The sequence below is a fragment of the Garra rufa genome, chromosome 9 (assembly GCF_049309525.1).
Source record: "Garra rufa chromosome 9, GarRuf1.0, whole genome shotgun sequence".
In the NCBI taxonomy this organism is placed as follows: domain Eukaryota; kingdom Metazoa; phylum Chordata; class Actinopteri; order Cypriniformes; family Cyprinidae; genus Garra; species Garra rufa.
In genome coordinates, this window is record NC_133369.1 from 29,799,020 (window position 1) to 29,815,759 (window position 16,740).

Consider the following 16,740-nt stretch of genomic DNA (forward strand, 5'->3'; position numbering starts at 1 on the left):
AAAAATTATTAGTTCACCTAAAAATAAAAATTCTGTCATTAATTACTCACTCTCATGTCATTTCAAACCTGTAAGACCTTTGTTCATCTTCAGAACACAAATTGAGATCTTTTTGATTTAATCCGAGAACCTTCTGACCCTTATTATCGAAGTCAGCTTCGATAAGTATTATCGAAGCTGATAAATAAAATTACTTTTGAACCAATGATGTCCCATGGACTATTGTAAAGGAGAAATTCACTTTCAAAACAAAAATGTACAGATTATGTACTCACCCCCTTGCCATCCAAGATGTTCATGTCTTCTTTCTTCAGTCGTAAAGATTTTTTTTTTTGATGAAAACATTTCAGGATTTCTCTCCATATAATGGACTTCTATGGTGCCCCTGAGTTTGAACTTCCAAAATGCAGTTTAAATGCAGCTTCAAAGAGCTCTAAAGGTCTTATCTATCGAAACGATTGGTTATTTTCTAAAGCAATTGACAATTTATATACTTTTTAACCTCAAATGTTCTTGTCTAACTCTGCGTCAGTTCTGTGTATTCTGGTTCAAGACAGTTAAATGGCATTTTCTCATTTGCTCCTCCAACTTCAAAATTGCTCTACATTGCTGCAAAAGTACCGACCCAGTGTTTACAAAGTGAATGTGCAAAGAAGATTATATAAAAAAAAGGTAAAACAGCAATGTAGGATGAAGTTCGACATACCCTAACTGTCTTGAACCGGACTACACAGAGTTCACCCAGAGCTAGACAAGACAAGCATTTCAGGTTAAAAAGTACACAAATTGTCTTTTTCTTTTCTTTTTTTTTTCTTTTTAGAAAATAACTGATCATTTCGCTAGACATTTCGCCCTTCTTCCTCGGCTGGTAACGTTTAAAGCCCTTTGAAGCTGCATTTAAACTCGTGGGCACCATAGAAGTCCACTGTATGGAGAGAAATCCTGAAATGCTTTCCTCAAAAAACGTAATTTCTTTACGGCTGAAGAAAGAAAGATCATGATGACAAGGGGGTGAGTACATTATCTGTAAATGTTTTATTCTGGAAGTGAACTACTCCTTTAATGATGTCCTTACTACCTTTCTGGGCCTTGAAAGTGTCAGTTGCATTGCTTTCTATGCAGGGTCAGAAAGCTCTTGGATCAAAAATATATTAATTTGTGTTCTGAAGATGAACAAAGGTCTTACTTGTTTGGAAAGAGTAATTTATGACAGAACTTTTATTTTTGGATGAACTATTCTTTTAAAGGAATACTCCACTTTTTTTGGAAATAGACTCATTCTCCAACTCCCCCCGAGTTAATAAGTTGAGTTTTACCGTTTTGAAATCCATTCAGCCGTTCTCCTGTTCTGGCGATATCACTTTTAGCATAGCTTAACATAGATCATTGAATCCTATTAGACCAATAGCATCGCGTTCAAAAATGACCAACGAGTTTCGATATTTGTCCTATTTAAAACTTGACTCTTCTGTAGTTATATCGTGTACTAAGACCGGTGGAAATGCAAAGCTTCAATTTTCTAGGCTGATAAGATTAGGAACTACACTCCCATTCCGGCGTAATAGTCAAGGAAGTTTGCTGCCGTAATATGGCTGAAGCAGGAGCAGTAATACCACGCAGCACATGTGCAAATGCTAAACTAGCTGGGAACTCATTTCTGATAATACTCCGCCTGCTTCAGCCATATTACGGCAGCAAACTTCCTTGACTATTACGCCGGAATGGGAGTGTAGTTCCTAATCTTATCAGCCTAGAAACTCGCAGCTTTGCATTTCCACCGGTCTTAGTACACGATATAACTACAGAAGAGTCAAGTTTTAAATAGGACAAATATCGAAACTCGTTGGTCATTTTTGAATGCGATGCTATTGGTCTAATAGGATTCAATGACTTATGCTAAGCTATGCTAAAAGTGATATCGCCAGAACAGGAGAACGGCTGAATGGATTTCAAAACGGTATAAATCAACTTATTAACTCGGGGGGAGTTGGAGAATGAGCCTATTTCCAAAAAAAGTGGAGTGTTCCTTTAACTCCTTTTAATGCACACAGCAACCCACTCAATTGCAATAATATATTACTATCCTTGCAAGTTAGTGCTAGATGAGGTCAAAAAATCTACCTATAAATTTAAAAATATAGATAGATATGCAAAATTCATTTCTAGTTCCATGTTGCTTTTTATGTTGTCACTGGAGTAGATGATTTGTCTTTGTGAATGTAGTGGATGTGTGACATTGAGGGATGTTGAAAAGCTTATTTGAGAAGCTTATACCAGTCATCATTTACAATCGATTGCCTGCTTGTGCCGTGCTGATAGGCCGGTTTTAACATCAGGTTTGTTGGCCCTGGGTAAATAATAGATCCGTTTTTTCCTTTCATGCCAGCTTGCTTTTGTTAGCATTAGTAGTAAGTCAGCTGTGTGTGTGTGAGTGGCCAGTGACTGGTCTGAGACAGATGGGTAGCAAGGTCAGATTTGATATGTTGGCAGGCTGGCCCACAGCCCGTCTGCTCCTGCCGCCCTGTTTAAATTTGATCTGTGCGAAGCAGACCCAACTATCGTTGGCTCAATCAGTGTCTGTGCAAAACTTTAGGTAAAGATGAAAGCTTTTCCAATCATTTCCCTGATTATAACGTAAGTTGCTTTTGGATTCAAGCTGTTGAAATCCATAAGGGAGCAATTTACTCATTAAAGCCATCGTGTTTAATAAAAGCCATTTGACAAGTTATCTGTATGCAAATCAAACCCACACACTAGAATTAAACAAGCTTCAGCCTGCAGCCTATTATTCTGCCATTATTGCTCTGAGTTTGTTCTCTGTTGTTTGTTTTTTGCTCTTTGTTGCTGTTACTTGATCTTTGGATTATAGACTCCAAATGTAAACATGTAAAAAGTCCTGAATTCAACCGATATATGTCACTAGCATAAAAGATCTGCATTGTGCTTATGGTGACAGACTTATCCTCATGACTTCAGACACAATACACCTTTATCAATAATTGACAGGGTTGCTGGCAATGTAATAAAAACCAGCGCACGTGTGGTGAGAGATGCTGGTGTAATTGTAAGAGCTGCTCCGAGCTACATGCACAAATAGCAAACTGATGTGGTTAAAAGGCAGATGCATATGAGGCCGTTATCACAGAGGAACTGGTTATGACAGTTAAATGAGCAACATGAATCTTGTGTTTAATTGATTTAGGAGACACTGGGCTCATGTGCTATCTGCGATTAGTGTATTGATGAGATCTTACCCTAAATGGAAAGATTTATCCTGTACATTAGTTCATGGTGTGTATTATTGGGACAAACAGGTTTGTTTAGTGATAGAGGTGTGACATCGTTGCTTTTCTTTGTGTGTGTCAGTCCGTCTTAATCATATAATAGACCAGGATATTCTAGAATCATTTACTCAAAGGGATAGTTCTGCCAAAAATGAAAATACCAAATGATTTACTCACCCTCAAGCCATCCCAGGTGTATATGACTTCTGCTTTCAAATGAATACAAATGGAGTTGTATTAAAATTTCTTGGCTCTTCCCAGCTTTATAATGGCTGTTGAGATTTTAAAGCCCAATAAAGTGCATCCATCCATCATAACAAAGAGCACCACACAGCTCCAAGAGGTTAAAGGTTGTATCAGCGATTTCTTGCCTGAAACATAAAGTGTCAAATTCAGCTGACCTTTCATCACGATCCGCTCGCTGCCTGCCCCATAAATTGTCTGTGAAAAAACCGCGTCTCTCTGGTCAGCCTAGGGTCCGAGATATGCCAAAAAAACAATCGGCACTACCAACCTTTCCACACATAAACAAACAGTGTTCCAACCAATCAGCGTCAGGGGTTTAGTGTTGTGGACTTTCCTACTGGTGCTGGGATGTGAGGGAGGCGGAGCGAAAGTCCACAACACCAAACCCCTGACGCTGATTGGTTGGAACACTGTTTGTTTATGTGTGGAATGGTTGGTAGTGCCGATTGTTTTTTTGGCATATCTCGGACCCTAGGCTGACCAGAGAGACGCGTTTTTTTCACAGACAATTTATGGGGCAGGCAGCGAACGGATCGTGATGAAAGGTCAGCTGAATTTGACACTTTATGTTTCAGGCTAGAAATCGCTGATACAACCTTTAATAAAGGCCTTCGGAAGTGAATTGATGCGTATATGTATGAAAAATATTCATATTCATCACTGGAACGCTACTCTCTCATGAACGTGCATGTGAAAATTAGCAGAAGCAAGAGATTTTAAAGATTTATTCACTTTAGAAGGCCTTTATTAACCCCCAGAGCTGTGTAGAGCACTTTTCATGTTGGATGGATGCACTTCATTGGACTTGTATTGGACTATTGAATCTCAGCAGCCATTCACTGCCATTATAAAGCTTGAAAGAGCCAGGACATTTTTTATATATAACTCTGATTGTATTCGCCTGAAAGAAGAAAGTCACAGACACTTAGACTGGCTTGAAACTGAGTAAGGTTTCACTTTTGGGTGATCTCTTCAGTTGTCAATTTCCATGCGTCAAACAAGCAAATTGCATTTGGAATTGGCAGCAGACCTTGTGCTGGCATAAAATCAGTGAATTTGGACATAAATCCAGATTGCTTGAGTAATGCACAAGCTTTATGCTTCAAATCTAGTGTGATATTGACCCCGTTTATCAATCTTATGATTGAAGGAGAATCACAGTTTAAAACCTAGTAAGAGTGATGACATTCATAATCATATTTATGTATATATTGTGTATTTTATCTGATATTGTTCAAAAGTTTTTGTGAAAGAAATGAACACTTTTATTCAGCAAGAATGCACAGAATTGGTCAAAAGTGACAGTAAAGACTTTTACATTGTTACAAAAGATTTCTTTTTCAAATAAATGCCATTCTTAATATGTGACCCTGGACCACAAAACTTAGATTTATATGTTATCTGAAATAAATAATAATAAATAAGCTTCCCATTGATGTATTGTTTGTTAGGATAGGACAATATTTGGCAAAAAAAAAATCAAAATATTGAGAAAATTGCCTTTAAATTTGTCCTTTAAAGTTCTTAGCAATGCATATTACTAATCAAAAATTAAGTTTTGATATATTTATGGTAGAAAATTTACGAAATATCTTCATGGAACATGAGCTTTACTTATAAAAGAAAAATGGATCATTTACAGTGTATTGTTGGCTACTTCTACAAATATAACTGAGCTACTTGTGACTGGTTTTGTGGTCCAGGGTCACATATAATACAATTGCAATAAATTTTTACAATACTACTGTTTTCCCTGACCTAATAAATTAGTGAGCATAAGGGACTTATTTTATTTAAAAAAAAAAAACCTTACTAACCCCAAACTTTTTCAACAGTAATGTGTGTGTGTGTAGCCTTTATATTAGTCCTGTCAATTGATTATAAACATTTAACTTATGAATTACTATTTTAATCATAAATATATATTCACATTGAACCTAATGTAGAAACAACATAAAGACTGTATATTTTAAATATCTGTTAAATGGCATTTTTTCACAAAATAATATTAATAAAAATGAGTTTTGCCAATTACAACATTAATACTGATCCTTTTGTGAAATAGATCTGTTAAAATCATTTTCTGGGCATAAAATGAGTAATTATAGCCATTAATTTTTAATAGATATTATCATGATGATTTTTTTTTGTGTTTGCTTTATCAAATCTGGTATTTTGTCAGCAATACCCTGTCTGTGGGCTTTTTTTATTACTCTGAGTATAAGTGATGGCGATGCACTATTGCCAGTAATAAATAAAAAATAAACCAGAATTTGTTCAAATCTTTTGTGAATAAGATGACATTAAAAAATTGCTAACCTTAAACTACAACTTTGAACTTTATTAACTTTCTAAAGTGTCAAATTAAGTAAAGAAGACGAGTCCAAAGACATGTATAATTGGTGTATTTGGCAACATCTCACAACTCTCTCAAGCCTCGTTCACTCCACCAGCGTCTTGCAGTGATCATTTTCATACCACAACATTGCAAACTGTCTAAACTAATTTATACATACAGAGACTCATATGAAGAGTTTTAAACAGAAAAATTTACCTCATAGCTGACTGTGGCATGAGTAGCTTATTGTTTGTGCAGTGTTTATAGATGAGAACTACAGATGAGATTTTGGGGGTTCCGTATTGTAAAAGAAGCATTTCCTTTTCTCTCTAGCATTCTATTGATAGTGGCTTCCACTTTCTAGTGGCTCTTTTTGTGGGACCCCACTTGCATAATCTCATAAATAATACAGCTTGGCTCATGCTCGTGAAATGTCATATCGTTTTGAGTTCACCCTGACAGGGACTTTCACATGACCGCCACAATAGACCTGTGGAAGACGGTTTCCATGGCGACTAGAAGTTCCCTAGAGAGGGCCACTTTCTTCGTGTGCCATGGGGAGGCCCTAAGCTGGGGTCAAGCACTTCACATCGTCCTAATCATCTCAAGTATTTCACATCGCCGTCACTGGGGGGAGGGCAGCATGCATTCTTGCTCTCAGGATCAGTTTGCTAAAATAAGGCAGATTTGTAGTGATAACAATATATCACGTATGTACAATATCAAATCTGGTTTCATGGAAGCGTGACAATCCTCTGTGGCTTCTGGCATCTAATGCTGTAAAACTGCTTTCAGAGGACTGACCAGAGGTGGGTAGTAACGAATTACATTTACTTCGTTACATTTACTTGAGTAAATTTTTTGGGTAACTAGTACTTTTAGAGTATATTTAAAGGTAGGTACTTTTACTCTTACTCAAGTACATTTATAGTGAAAAAACGTTACTTTTACTCCGCTACATTTGATGGCGTTCCTCCGTTACTGTCCTCAGAAACGTGTCACATTTCATGTCTGATAAAACTGTGTTAATGCTGCTTTGTATACAGCTGTTACTATGGAAACCGTGATATTTCAGCTCTCCTAAAGCGCCCCCTGGTGACAGAGAATTAATTTTTCATTTCCAATACATTTTTTTCAGCTGTTTATGGTCAAATGATTGCAATTATCGACCCATGTTTTATGCAGCAAACACAGAGTTGTAAATGTAAAAAGTTAAGGTGCCTTCTAAAAATCTAAACGAGTACAGTAATATTTATGTTTTAAATAAATATAATAAATTATATACTCAATTCATCCCTTTTAATGTTATAAAGGATGAAATGCCATAGTGTAACATATTTTGTTTTTGTGTGAAACTGTATCTGAATATTAAATCATGCCATTTTATGGCTTAATATTCTACTTTACATTGTCCAATCCCATTACTGTTTATTTTACTTTTGCAGATCTTAAAAATGGTTATGAATTGCTTTAAATTCATATTTAAAAATTCTGCAGATACACTAAATGAAATAAATATAATGAAATAAAATGACTTCCTTGATATTTGTTTATTTGTGTATTAAAAACATTTTTGATTAGACTCCTATCTGATTTTTTAAATTAATTTTCGGGCTACCAAAATCTGAAGAGTACCTGTGTGTGGAAGCTTTCAGTTTGAAATTCGGGGTTTTCACTTCGTATCATTCAGATCAGAAGTAACTAGTAACCAGCTACTTGAGTACTTTTTCCATCGGATACTGTGGCCGGGCGGAGAACAGCACGACAGGACAAAAGACTTTGGTGAGCCCCGGAGGGTGAGTTTATTAAATAAAAAGGTGAGAGTGTACGGGTGAGTATGCAGTCGGCGTCGTGGGTGCTCGGTGTGGGTGCTCTTCTCCTTCAAAGGTGCTCCTCGTGAACCGTGGTCAGTGAGGGACGAGTGCAGGAAGTGCGGTCGTCCCAGGGGAAGTGGATCCAAGCAGCGGGAAGCCAATCGTCACGGCGAATCTGTGAGGTAAGCAATAGAGAGAGCATGTAAGTGCCGAGCTTCAATGGAGATCGTTCTCACTTGTCTGTCCTGAGCAGTCTGTTTATAAAGGGTGGTTTCCGGTGACGATTGGCTCGGTGCTGATGGATCCCAGGTGTCGGTCGTGTGTTGCCAGGGCGACGCTGATCACAGCTCGGGACTCCCGCCACACTCCCCCCCCCAAGCGACGTCCTGGTCCTGGAGGCTGAGACAGAAAGAGGGGAGACAGGGGGTGGGTGGGGAGTGACCCCTGACAGACCTGAAAATGCTGCCCAGGACCGAGAGAGCCCGTCGGCGTTGTTGTTGCTGGAGCCAGGGCGATGGCGCACATCGAAGTGGAAGTCCTGGAGTGAGAGGAACCACCTCGTAACCCGGGCGTTCGTGTCCTTGGCCCGGGCCATCCACTGCAGAGGGGCGTGATCTGTAAGGAGAGTAAAGTGACGACCCAACAGATAATACCTCAACTCCAGGACTGCCCACTTGATGGCGAGAGCTTCCTTCTCGACAGCTGCGTAGTTTCTCTCGGCCTTGGACAGCTTCCGGCTGATGTAGACGACCGGATGCTCCTCTCCCTCCTGGATCTGGGAGAGCACGGCCCCCAGTCCCGTGTCTGAAGCATCGGTCTGGAGCAGGAAGGGACAGTTGAAGTCCGGGGCGCGCAGAACGGGTTCGGTGGTTAGGGCCCGCTTGATGCGCTCAAAGGCCCTTTCGGCATCCTCGCTCCAGTGAACCCGTTCTGGCAGTCCCTTCCTGGTCAGGTCCGTCAGAGGGGCCGCTATAGAGGAAAACTGGGGGATGAAGCACCGATAGTATCCCGCCAACCCCAAGAAGGCACGTACCTGGGTCTTGCTGAGGGGTCTCGGAGCGTCCAAGATTGCCTTCACCTTGTTTTCCTGGGGCTTAATGAGTCCTCTTCCTACGGTGAAACCCAGGTACCGTGCCTCGTTCATCGCTAGGTGGCACTTGCGGGGGTTGGCGGTTAGGCCCGCCCGACGTAGCTCGGACAGCACCCTGCGGAGTCGCTCTAAATGGTCCTCCCATGCCTCCGAGTGGATCACCACGTCGTCCAAGTAGGCCGCTGCGTAGGTTTGGTGGGGACGGAGGATAACATCCATCAAGCGTTGAAATGTCGCTGGGGCTCCGTGCAGGCCGAAGGGAAGGGTCCGGTACTGCCAGTGCCCGGAGGGGGTTGAGAAGGCGGTCTTGGGCCTGGCTTCCGGCGAGAGGGGGACTTGCCAATACCCCTTCGTGAGGTCCAGCGTGGTGACGTACCGGGCCCTTCCCAGACGTTCCAACAGCTCGTCCACTCGGGGCATGGGGTAGCTGTCGAAGTCCGAGATCTCATTTAGGCGCCGGTAGTCATTGCAGAACCGCAGGGTGCCGTCCGGTTTTGGGACCAGGACTATCGGGCTGGACCATGGGCTCCGTGATGGTTCGATGACCCCCAGTTTCAGCATCTTTTGGATCTCCTCCTCTATAGCGTGCCGGCGGGACTCAGGGACTCTGTAGGGCCGTTGCCGGACGATGACGCCGGGAGGAGTGCGGATGTCGTGCTGGAGGACATTAGTCTGGCCGGGGGTGTCGGAGAAGACATCCTGGAACTGACCGACCAGGTGCCGCAGCTCCGCCTTCTGGGCGGCGGAGAGGTTGGGGTTGGTGTCGACAACCGCGGGCTCTTGGATGGTGAGAGCGGCCACCTGGTCCTGGTCCCCGACCCATTTCTTCAGCAGATTAATATGGTAAAGCTGGACCGGTTGTCTGCGGCCGGGCCGCCTTACCCTATAGTTGACTGGGCCGACTCGTTCTTCCACAGTGTAGGGGCCCTGCCACTGGGCCAGGAACTTGCAGGCGGTATTGGGGACCAGGACCATCACTCTATCCCCTGGCTGGAATTCCCGCGGTTGAGCCGCCCGGTTGTAAAGGTGTTGCTGGGCTTGCTGGGATTTCACCAGGTGCTCCCGGACTAACGGCATGACCCGGTCGATCTTTTCCCGCATGTCCCGGACGTGTTCCACGACGGTCCGGTAGGCTGCCGGCTGCTGCTCCCAGGCCTCTCGGGCCACGTCGAGAAGGCCTCTTGGTTGCCGCCCGAAGAGGAGCTCGAACGGGGTAAAACCGGTGGATGCCTGGGGGACCTCTCGGATGCCGAACAGTACGTAAGGGAGGAGGAGGTCCCAGTCCTTCCTGTCCTCGGCCGTTACTCTCCGCAGCATCTGCTTGAGCGTCTGATTAAACCTCTCGACGAGCCCGTCGGTCTGAGGGTGGTAGACTGAGGTTCTTATTTGTCTCACTTTCAGCAGCCGGCAGAGGTCAGCCATTAGCCGGGACATGAATGGGGTTCCCTGGTCGGTCAGGATCTCCGTTGGCAGGCCCACCCGGCTGAAGAGCAGGAACAGCTCCCGAGCGATGGTTTTGGCGGTGGCCTTCCTAAGGGGGACTGCTTCAGGGTACCGGGTGGCGTAGTCCAGAATCACCAGGATGTGCTCGTGGCCCCGGCCAGACTTCGGCAACGGCCCTATGAGGTCCATCCCGATCCGCTCAAAGGGCACCCCGATGATGGGTAACGGAATGAGTGGGCTGGGGGGAGGTTTCCGGGGCGACGTCCGTTGACATCTGGGACATGCCTGGCAGAACCTCTTCACCTCGGCTTCTAGGCCGGGCCAGTGGAACCTGTCGCGGATGCGCTGAATCGTGTTCTGGGCCCCGAGGTGGCCCGCCATGGGGTGCGCATGGGCTAACTCGATCACTGTTTCTGTTTTCCCTTTTGGCACGACCAGAAGATGTTTGACCTCCCCCCGCCGCTCGGCGACACAGTACAGCAGACCGTTCCGGACGATGAAGTGTGGGAGAGGGTGAGGAGCCGGTAGTACCTCCTGGTCCTCAAGGAGGCGTACCTGTCGCCAGCAGTGTTTCAAGCGGTCGTCCTCCTTTTGGGCCTTTCCGAAATTTCCTCCTCCGGTGACCTGCTGAAACACATCGTGGAAGAGGTTAGTATTTCTGGGGGCGGACTCACCGTCTCTCCCACTGTCCGACGTCATCAGGGTGGCGTGGCTCTCCGACCCCCGCGACTGTTGACGGCGTGGGCGCCGACGCTGGCGAGCAGGCTGTGTGGCAGTGGCGAGAGCGGCTTCCAACCCCGGCCAGTCCCGTCCAAGCAGCAGGGGCACGGGGAGATCCTTCAGGATTCCAACCTCCAGGGTCCAGGTGTCTCCGCCTTTATGAAAGGTAAGTATATTAGTGGGTACCTGTCGTGTGTCGCCATGGACACAAGTGAGGGGCATCATTGACTTGGAGTGTGGCCGGGGGGCGAGCGTAGTGGGTCTCGCGAGCGAAACGGCGCTGCCGGAGTCCAGCAGAGCCTGGTATTGGCGGCCATGGATCTTCACCGGGGTCGTGGGAGCCCCTCTGGGGGCTCTCTGGTGCAGCACACAGCCTGCCATCCAAGCCTTGATGGGTGGTGAGGCGGGTTCGGTGGGCATCGGCTCGTCGCGGGGGCTGGAGGGTCTGTGTACTGGCCGCGGGGTGCCCTCTGGCGGTCGTCGCTCCTGGTTCACCCTCCGGGGGAAAGGCGGCGCTCTCTCCCCAGCGTCCCGGTAGGTAGCGTCCGCCAGTTCCACAGCCTCAATCAGATCCGCGATGGTTTTGGGTCCCCTCATCCCGGCCGCCTGCCTCATCGAGCGGGGGAGCGCTCTCAGCATGCGGTCGACTACTACCCTTTCCACAACTTGAGAAGGGGACGGCGAATTTTCTAAGAGCCAATGTTCGGCCAACCGCATCAGACCGGCCGCTTGAGTACGCACTGGCAACCGTGCTTTAAATTCCCAATCATGAAACCGCTGCGCAGCGGCGGTCGCTGAGAGTCCCAGACGACCTAAAATTTCTCTTTTTAACTCATTATAATTATTTTGTGAGGACGCCGGTAAAGAAAAATATGCCCGTTGGGCTTCACCTGACAGCAACGGTGCCAGTGCAGTAGCCCAACTACCTCTCGCCCAACCTTCTGTGTGAGCTACGGTCTCAAACATTTTGAGATAGGCCTCAATATCATCATCTGCGGTTAACTTGGGTAATAGTCGAGCCGCAGTGACGCGTGGGTCGGGAAGAGGGACGTTCTGAGCCGCTGGAAGGCGCATTTCTGACAGATATCCTTGGATTTGGCCATGTTGTTCAGTCAGCAGCTCAAAACATTGTTGTTGGCGGACGCTAACCTCCGTCAGCTGTTTTACCAATTCCTCCATGCCGCTGGGGAGGCGCTCGCCTGAAAAAAAGAAACCGGAAGTTAGTGGTGTAGCAAGATGGCGACGTAAACAAAGGGCTGTCTTCCTCGCGGCTGTTCTCGCCCGTGATCTTGCCCGCATTCTCCACCACCTTGTGGCCGGGCGGAGAACAGCACGACAGGACAAAAGACTTTGGTGAGCCCCGGAGGGTGAGTTTATTAAATAAAAAGGTGAGAGTGTACGGGTGAGTATGCAGTCGGCGTCGTGGGTGCTCGGTGTGGGTGCTCTTCTCCTTCAAAGGTGCTCCTCGTGAACCGTGGTCAGTGAGGGACGAGTGCAGGAAGTGCGGTCGTCCCAGGGGAAGTGGATCCAAGCAGCGGGAAGCCAATCGTCACGGCGAATCTGTGAGGTAAGCAATAGAGAGAGCATGTAAGTGCCGAGCTTCAATGGAGATCGTTCTCACTTGTCTGTCCTGAGCAGTCTGTTTATAAAGGGTGGTTTCCGGTGACGATTGGCTCGGTGCTGATGGATCCCAGGTGTCGGTCGTGTGTTGCCAGGGCGACGCTGATCACAGCTCGGGACTCCCGCCACAATACTTTTTCACTCTTACTCAAGTAACTATTAAGATTGTTACTTTTACTCTTACTTGAGTAAATATTTCCATAAGTACTTGTACTTTTACTTGAGTACAGATTTTGGGTACTCTACCCACCTCTGGGACTGACTCATTCATTTTAACATAGGAAATTGGATGAATGTGAGTCGTTTACAGGGTTACATCACTTTTCTTGTCTTTTGTTCACCGTATTATTTATGTGAACTAGCCTGTTTGGTGAGCAATTTAGTGACAGTGCAACACTAGGACATGATTAAGACCAAGCTTAGTTGTTACGCCATTTTTGGTGATTCATTGTGACAGTCTAAAGCAACTGACTGTTATACTAAAGACATTTACCAGTTTATAAGAGATCATGTTACTGAATGAAAGACTTGTTTTGAGGCTTTGTGAAAAAAGTGAGGTCATTCTGCTACCTAGTTTGAAAGATGTCTTACTACAGCACATTAGGTAATCTATGGGGAACAAATGTTATACTAACACTGAGAGCATTTATTGTGATTGCTTTTGGAGCATTCAGTAATAAAAGGCTTTCTGACACGTGCTGGGACGGAGAAACCGCAGCCAACTGCACTATTTATAACACGGTCCTCTGTCTGTATAGCTGTGGTTTTACGTAAAAGAATACATTTTTTTCCTCATCCACTCTCAGTGTTTGTCATTTCATCTATTAGACTATTGTTTAACTAATTAACCCAAAACGGTTTATTTAGAGAACGCATTTTTCTTGTGAGGTCACATCTGTTTCTTTTTTAGAGCTCTAAAATATTTTTCTCTCCTTCTGCAGGATGATAACGATGGGATCCCATGGTCGGAAGAGAGAGTGGTCCGCCGGGTGCTGTACCTCTCGCTTAAGGAATTTAAGACGGCTCAGAAGAGCAAAGTGGAGAATGGCACTGGAATAGTTAATGGTGAGTATACATCTTTTCTAGTGCAGTGCTTTCAGTGATCTCGACTACAGAAAGATGCTGACCTTTAGAACAGCTGCAGCAAAGATCTCCCTTCTGTGACCCTCAACATCTGACGCTACTGCCATTCTGAACCCCTTTAGAGATGATATGCTGAGAATATTATAACAGCGGGGCTAGTATGAGTTTTAAGATGTCACTATTATGGCACTGAGACTGAGCTCATGAATATTCATTAACTTCATGCTAACATGGCCAGGTAATCTTCTAGCACATCCAGGCATATTAGCTAATTAATATTGATAAGCCAAGTCTTCACCTTGGTTCTATTTATGAATTCATATCCTGTACTATGCTGTTTTGGCATTGCCAAAACCAGTTTTCTGAGATATTTTTACAATACATTGTAATTTTAAAGGGGAAATTCTGTCATGAATTACTCACCCTCATGTCGTTCCAAACCCGTAAGGGTTTGAAAAACAAATTAAGATATTTTTAATAAAATCCAAGAGCTTTCTGACCCTGCATAGACAGCAATGCAAATGACACATTCAAGTAGGGCTGTGCAATTAATCTTAATTCGGTTTCAAATTCGATTTCTGCTTCAAACGATCATGAAAACGCAGTAATCCAGATTAAACTATTATTGCTCCCCATTCCGCCCTCTTACCAGTGGTGCGCTTTTGCTCCTCCATAAAAGCATAATTTCACATGTAAATCAACAAAATAATGTATTGTGACTTTTATAAAACGGGACGTGCTTGATTTATTCATGTTTCTTTGATGTTGTGTTTTTAATAGTGCATAAGAAAACTTGTGCTGTTCTTTGTATGCGCTCAAAGACGGAGCTGAACATGTGAAGTTATCTTTTAGCTCAAGGTGCGTGCATAAATGGTTAAATACACACAAAAATATTTGAGGTGCTTGGTGATTATTCATGTAAACCCTTGTCTAGGGCTGGGCGATATGGCTGAAAACTATATCACGATATCAGTGTTTCATATCGGTCGATAACGATAATTATTGATATTTTTATGACCCATTTAAAACAAGGACCAGGAGAAAAATATATTACACTCAAGCATTTTTATTTTAAACTTAACCTGCCTCTGATCATAATCCCCTCAGTTATTAAGACAGAAATGTCAACAACCATGGAAAACTCAAATAATTAAAATGTAAACATAAGTCTAAAGTCACAATATACACTTAATTATCTCTTAATCCTCAATTCAAACCCCATTCATTGTCGATGAAGTGAATGGTCAAGCTAATGTATGGCCCAGAAGTACGGCTTGACCACAGGTCAGAGGTTGTTGCAAAGTACTTGGCTGATAATATTTATTTCTGCACAGATTGCTGGTTGCCAGTAGCCAAAATTACTTCTTTCCCGGTACTTTAGCCTATACTTTGTGTAATAACAAAAATATTTATTTAAGTGAAAAAAATAAGTCCAAAACTTTCAACATTTTGAACAATCTTTTTTTTTTTCAGAAATTCTTGTTTAAATTTTTCTGATAATCAAATGAAAGCAAAATCACTGATTTATTTTTAAAAATAAAAATAAACGGAGCTTTACTGTTAAAATTAATACATAGAAGAAAAATTATATTCAGTTAAAAAAAGGTTTAATAATAATAGTATTTTTTCAACAATTAAGTGGTGACTCTTTATTTTATTTTTTATCATATATATATTGTTTTATGTAAATTATTTAAATGTGAACATAAAGGCCTGGTTTCACAGACAGGGCTTAGACTAAGCCAGGATTAGGTCATAGTTCAATTAGGACATTTATGTAATTTTTACAAACATGCTTAGAAAAAAAACATTAGTGGTGTGCATCTTAAAACAAAAAAAGACACTGATATATTTTAAGATCAGTCAGTGCAAGTTTATTTCAGTTGAAACAGCTCAGACTTACATTTTAGTCTAGGACTAGGCTTAAGCCCTGTCTGTGAAACCGGGGGATAAACACCTACATTATACTGTACAAAGTAATACAAGACTAATATTGTTCTGTTACATGTTAAACCGTACTTTTATTTTGACAGGTTGCCGTGAAGTTTCAGTGTGTAATACAGTATGAATGATGCTAGTTTCACTAATGAAACGGTAAAATTGACAAAAAGTGACACTCACAGCAGCTTTGGAGATGTATTTATTGGAGTTTGTCTGTTCATGTGAGATGCAAAGGCCAAACATTAGCGGGAGCGTCACGTGTGCAGTATGCGTGTAGTGAAAATAAAACGCGTCTCCTCCATTCATACATATAGAGGCAAACGGAACATGCAGGATTCATATTGAAACGGTCTTTTGCATTTCAGTTTTCACAGACACTAGTCCATATCGCGATCTGAATTAATTAACAGACCAACTTTTGATTTATTGGTCCAAAAATCGACGAATTCCGCGGCATTCCGCCCTATAGTAAAGTCCGTTTTTATGAATGGAGTCCGCGATCCCGTCTGTGAGGAGACATCGTAAACGCGCGATCATGTAGAGACAGAAATCACATGCCGTCGTGTAAATAAGATAAATAACATAAGGCTATTTAGTTTGTTTAATACAACAACGTGGACCCGTTCTGTAGGAAAGATAACCTTAACTTCTATTGTGATCTGGCGCTATGAACTGAACGTTAAAGGGGGGCTGGGCGGGCCGACGAAGAATATAAAATATCGAACGTTTTATCGAACACATTTTTTATTGATATCGATCTCTTGTCTATCGCGATATATATCGTTATCGTTTTATCGCCCAGCCCTACCCTTGTCGGTTATGTCTTAAATGATCATAAACAGTTCAGAATGAAAACACGTGTGTAACAGTATATTGGGTCCGTGTGGCGCTTAAAGTGGCAACAAATATTCCTTCTGCCGTCTCTGTGCTTAATATTAATAAATGTAAAAATACACAGAGAAAAGTCACTCCTTGTTCTTGAATAAAGGACTGCTGTAGTTTTAATAAGAAACACAGCATGTTTACAGTGAAGAAGCTGTTTTATTTTACATTCAAATAATTACATTCAATTTCTGTAGTATTGTTAGACTACTTTAGACTTGCATAAAAGTATTCAGTATTTATATATATATATATATATATATATATATATATATATAT

At 43.1% G+C, this 16,740-nt stretch overlaps 1 protein-coding gene across 2 annotated transcripts in view; it reads left to right on the top strand.

The window, feature by feature from the left end:
* jarid2a (jumonji and AT-rich interaction domain containing 2a) overlaps window positions 1-16,740 on the top strand; it is a 70,654-nt gene that overhangs the window by 9,388 nt on the left and 44,526 nt on the right. For both annotated transcript variants that reach the window (XM_073846614.1, XM_073846613.1), the window contains exon 2: window positions 13,497-13,620. In XM_073846614.1, coding sequence (XP_073702715.1) covers window positions 13,497-13,620 — 124 coding nt within the window. The remainder of the gene's footprint in view (window positions 1-13,496; window positions 13,621-16,740) is intronic.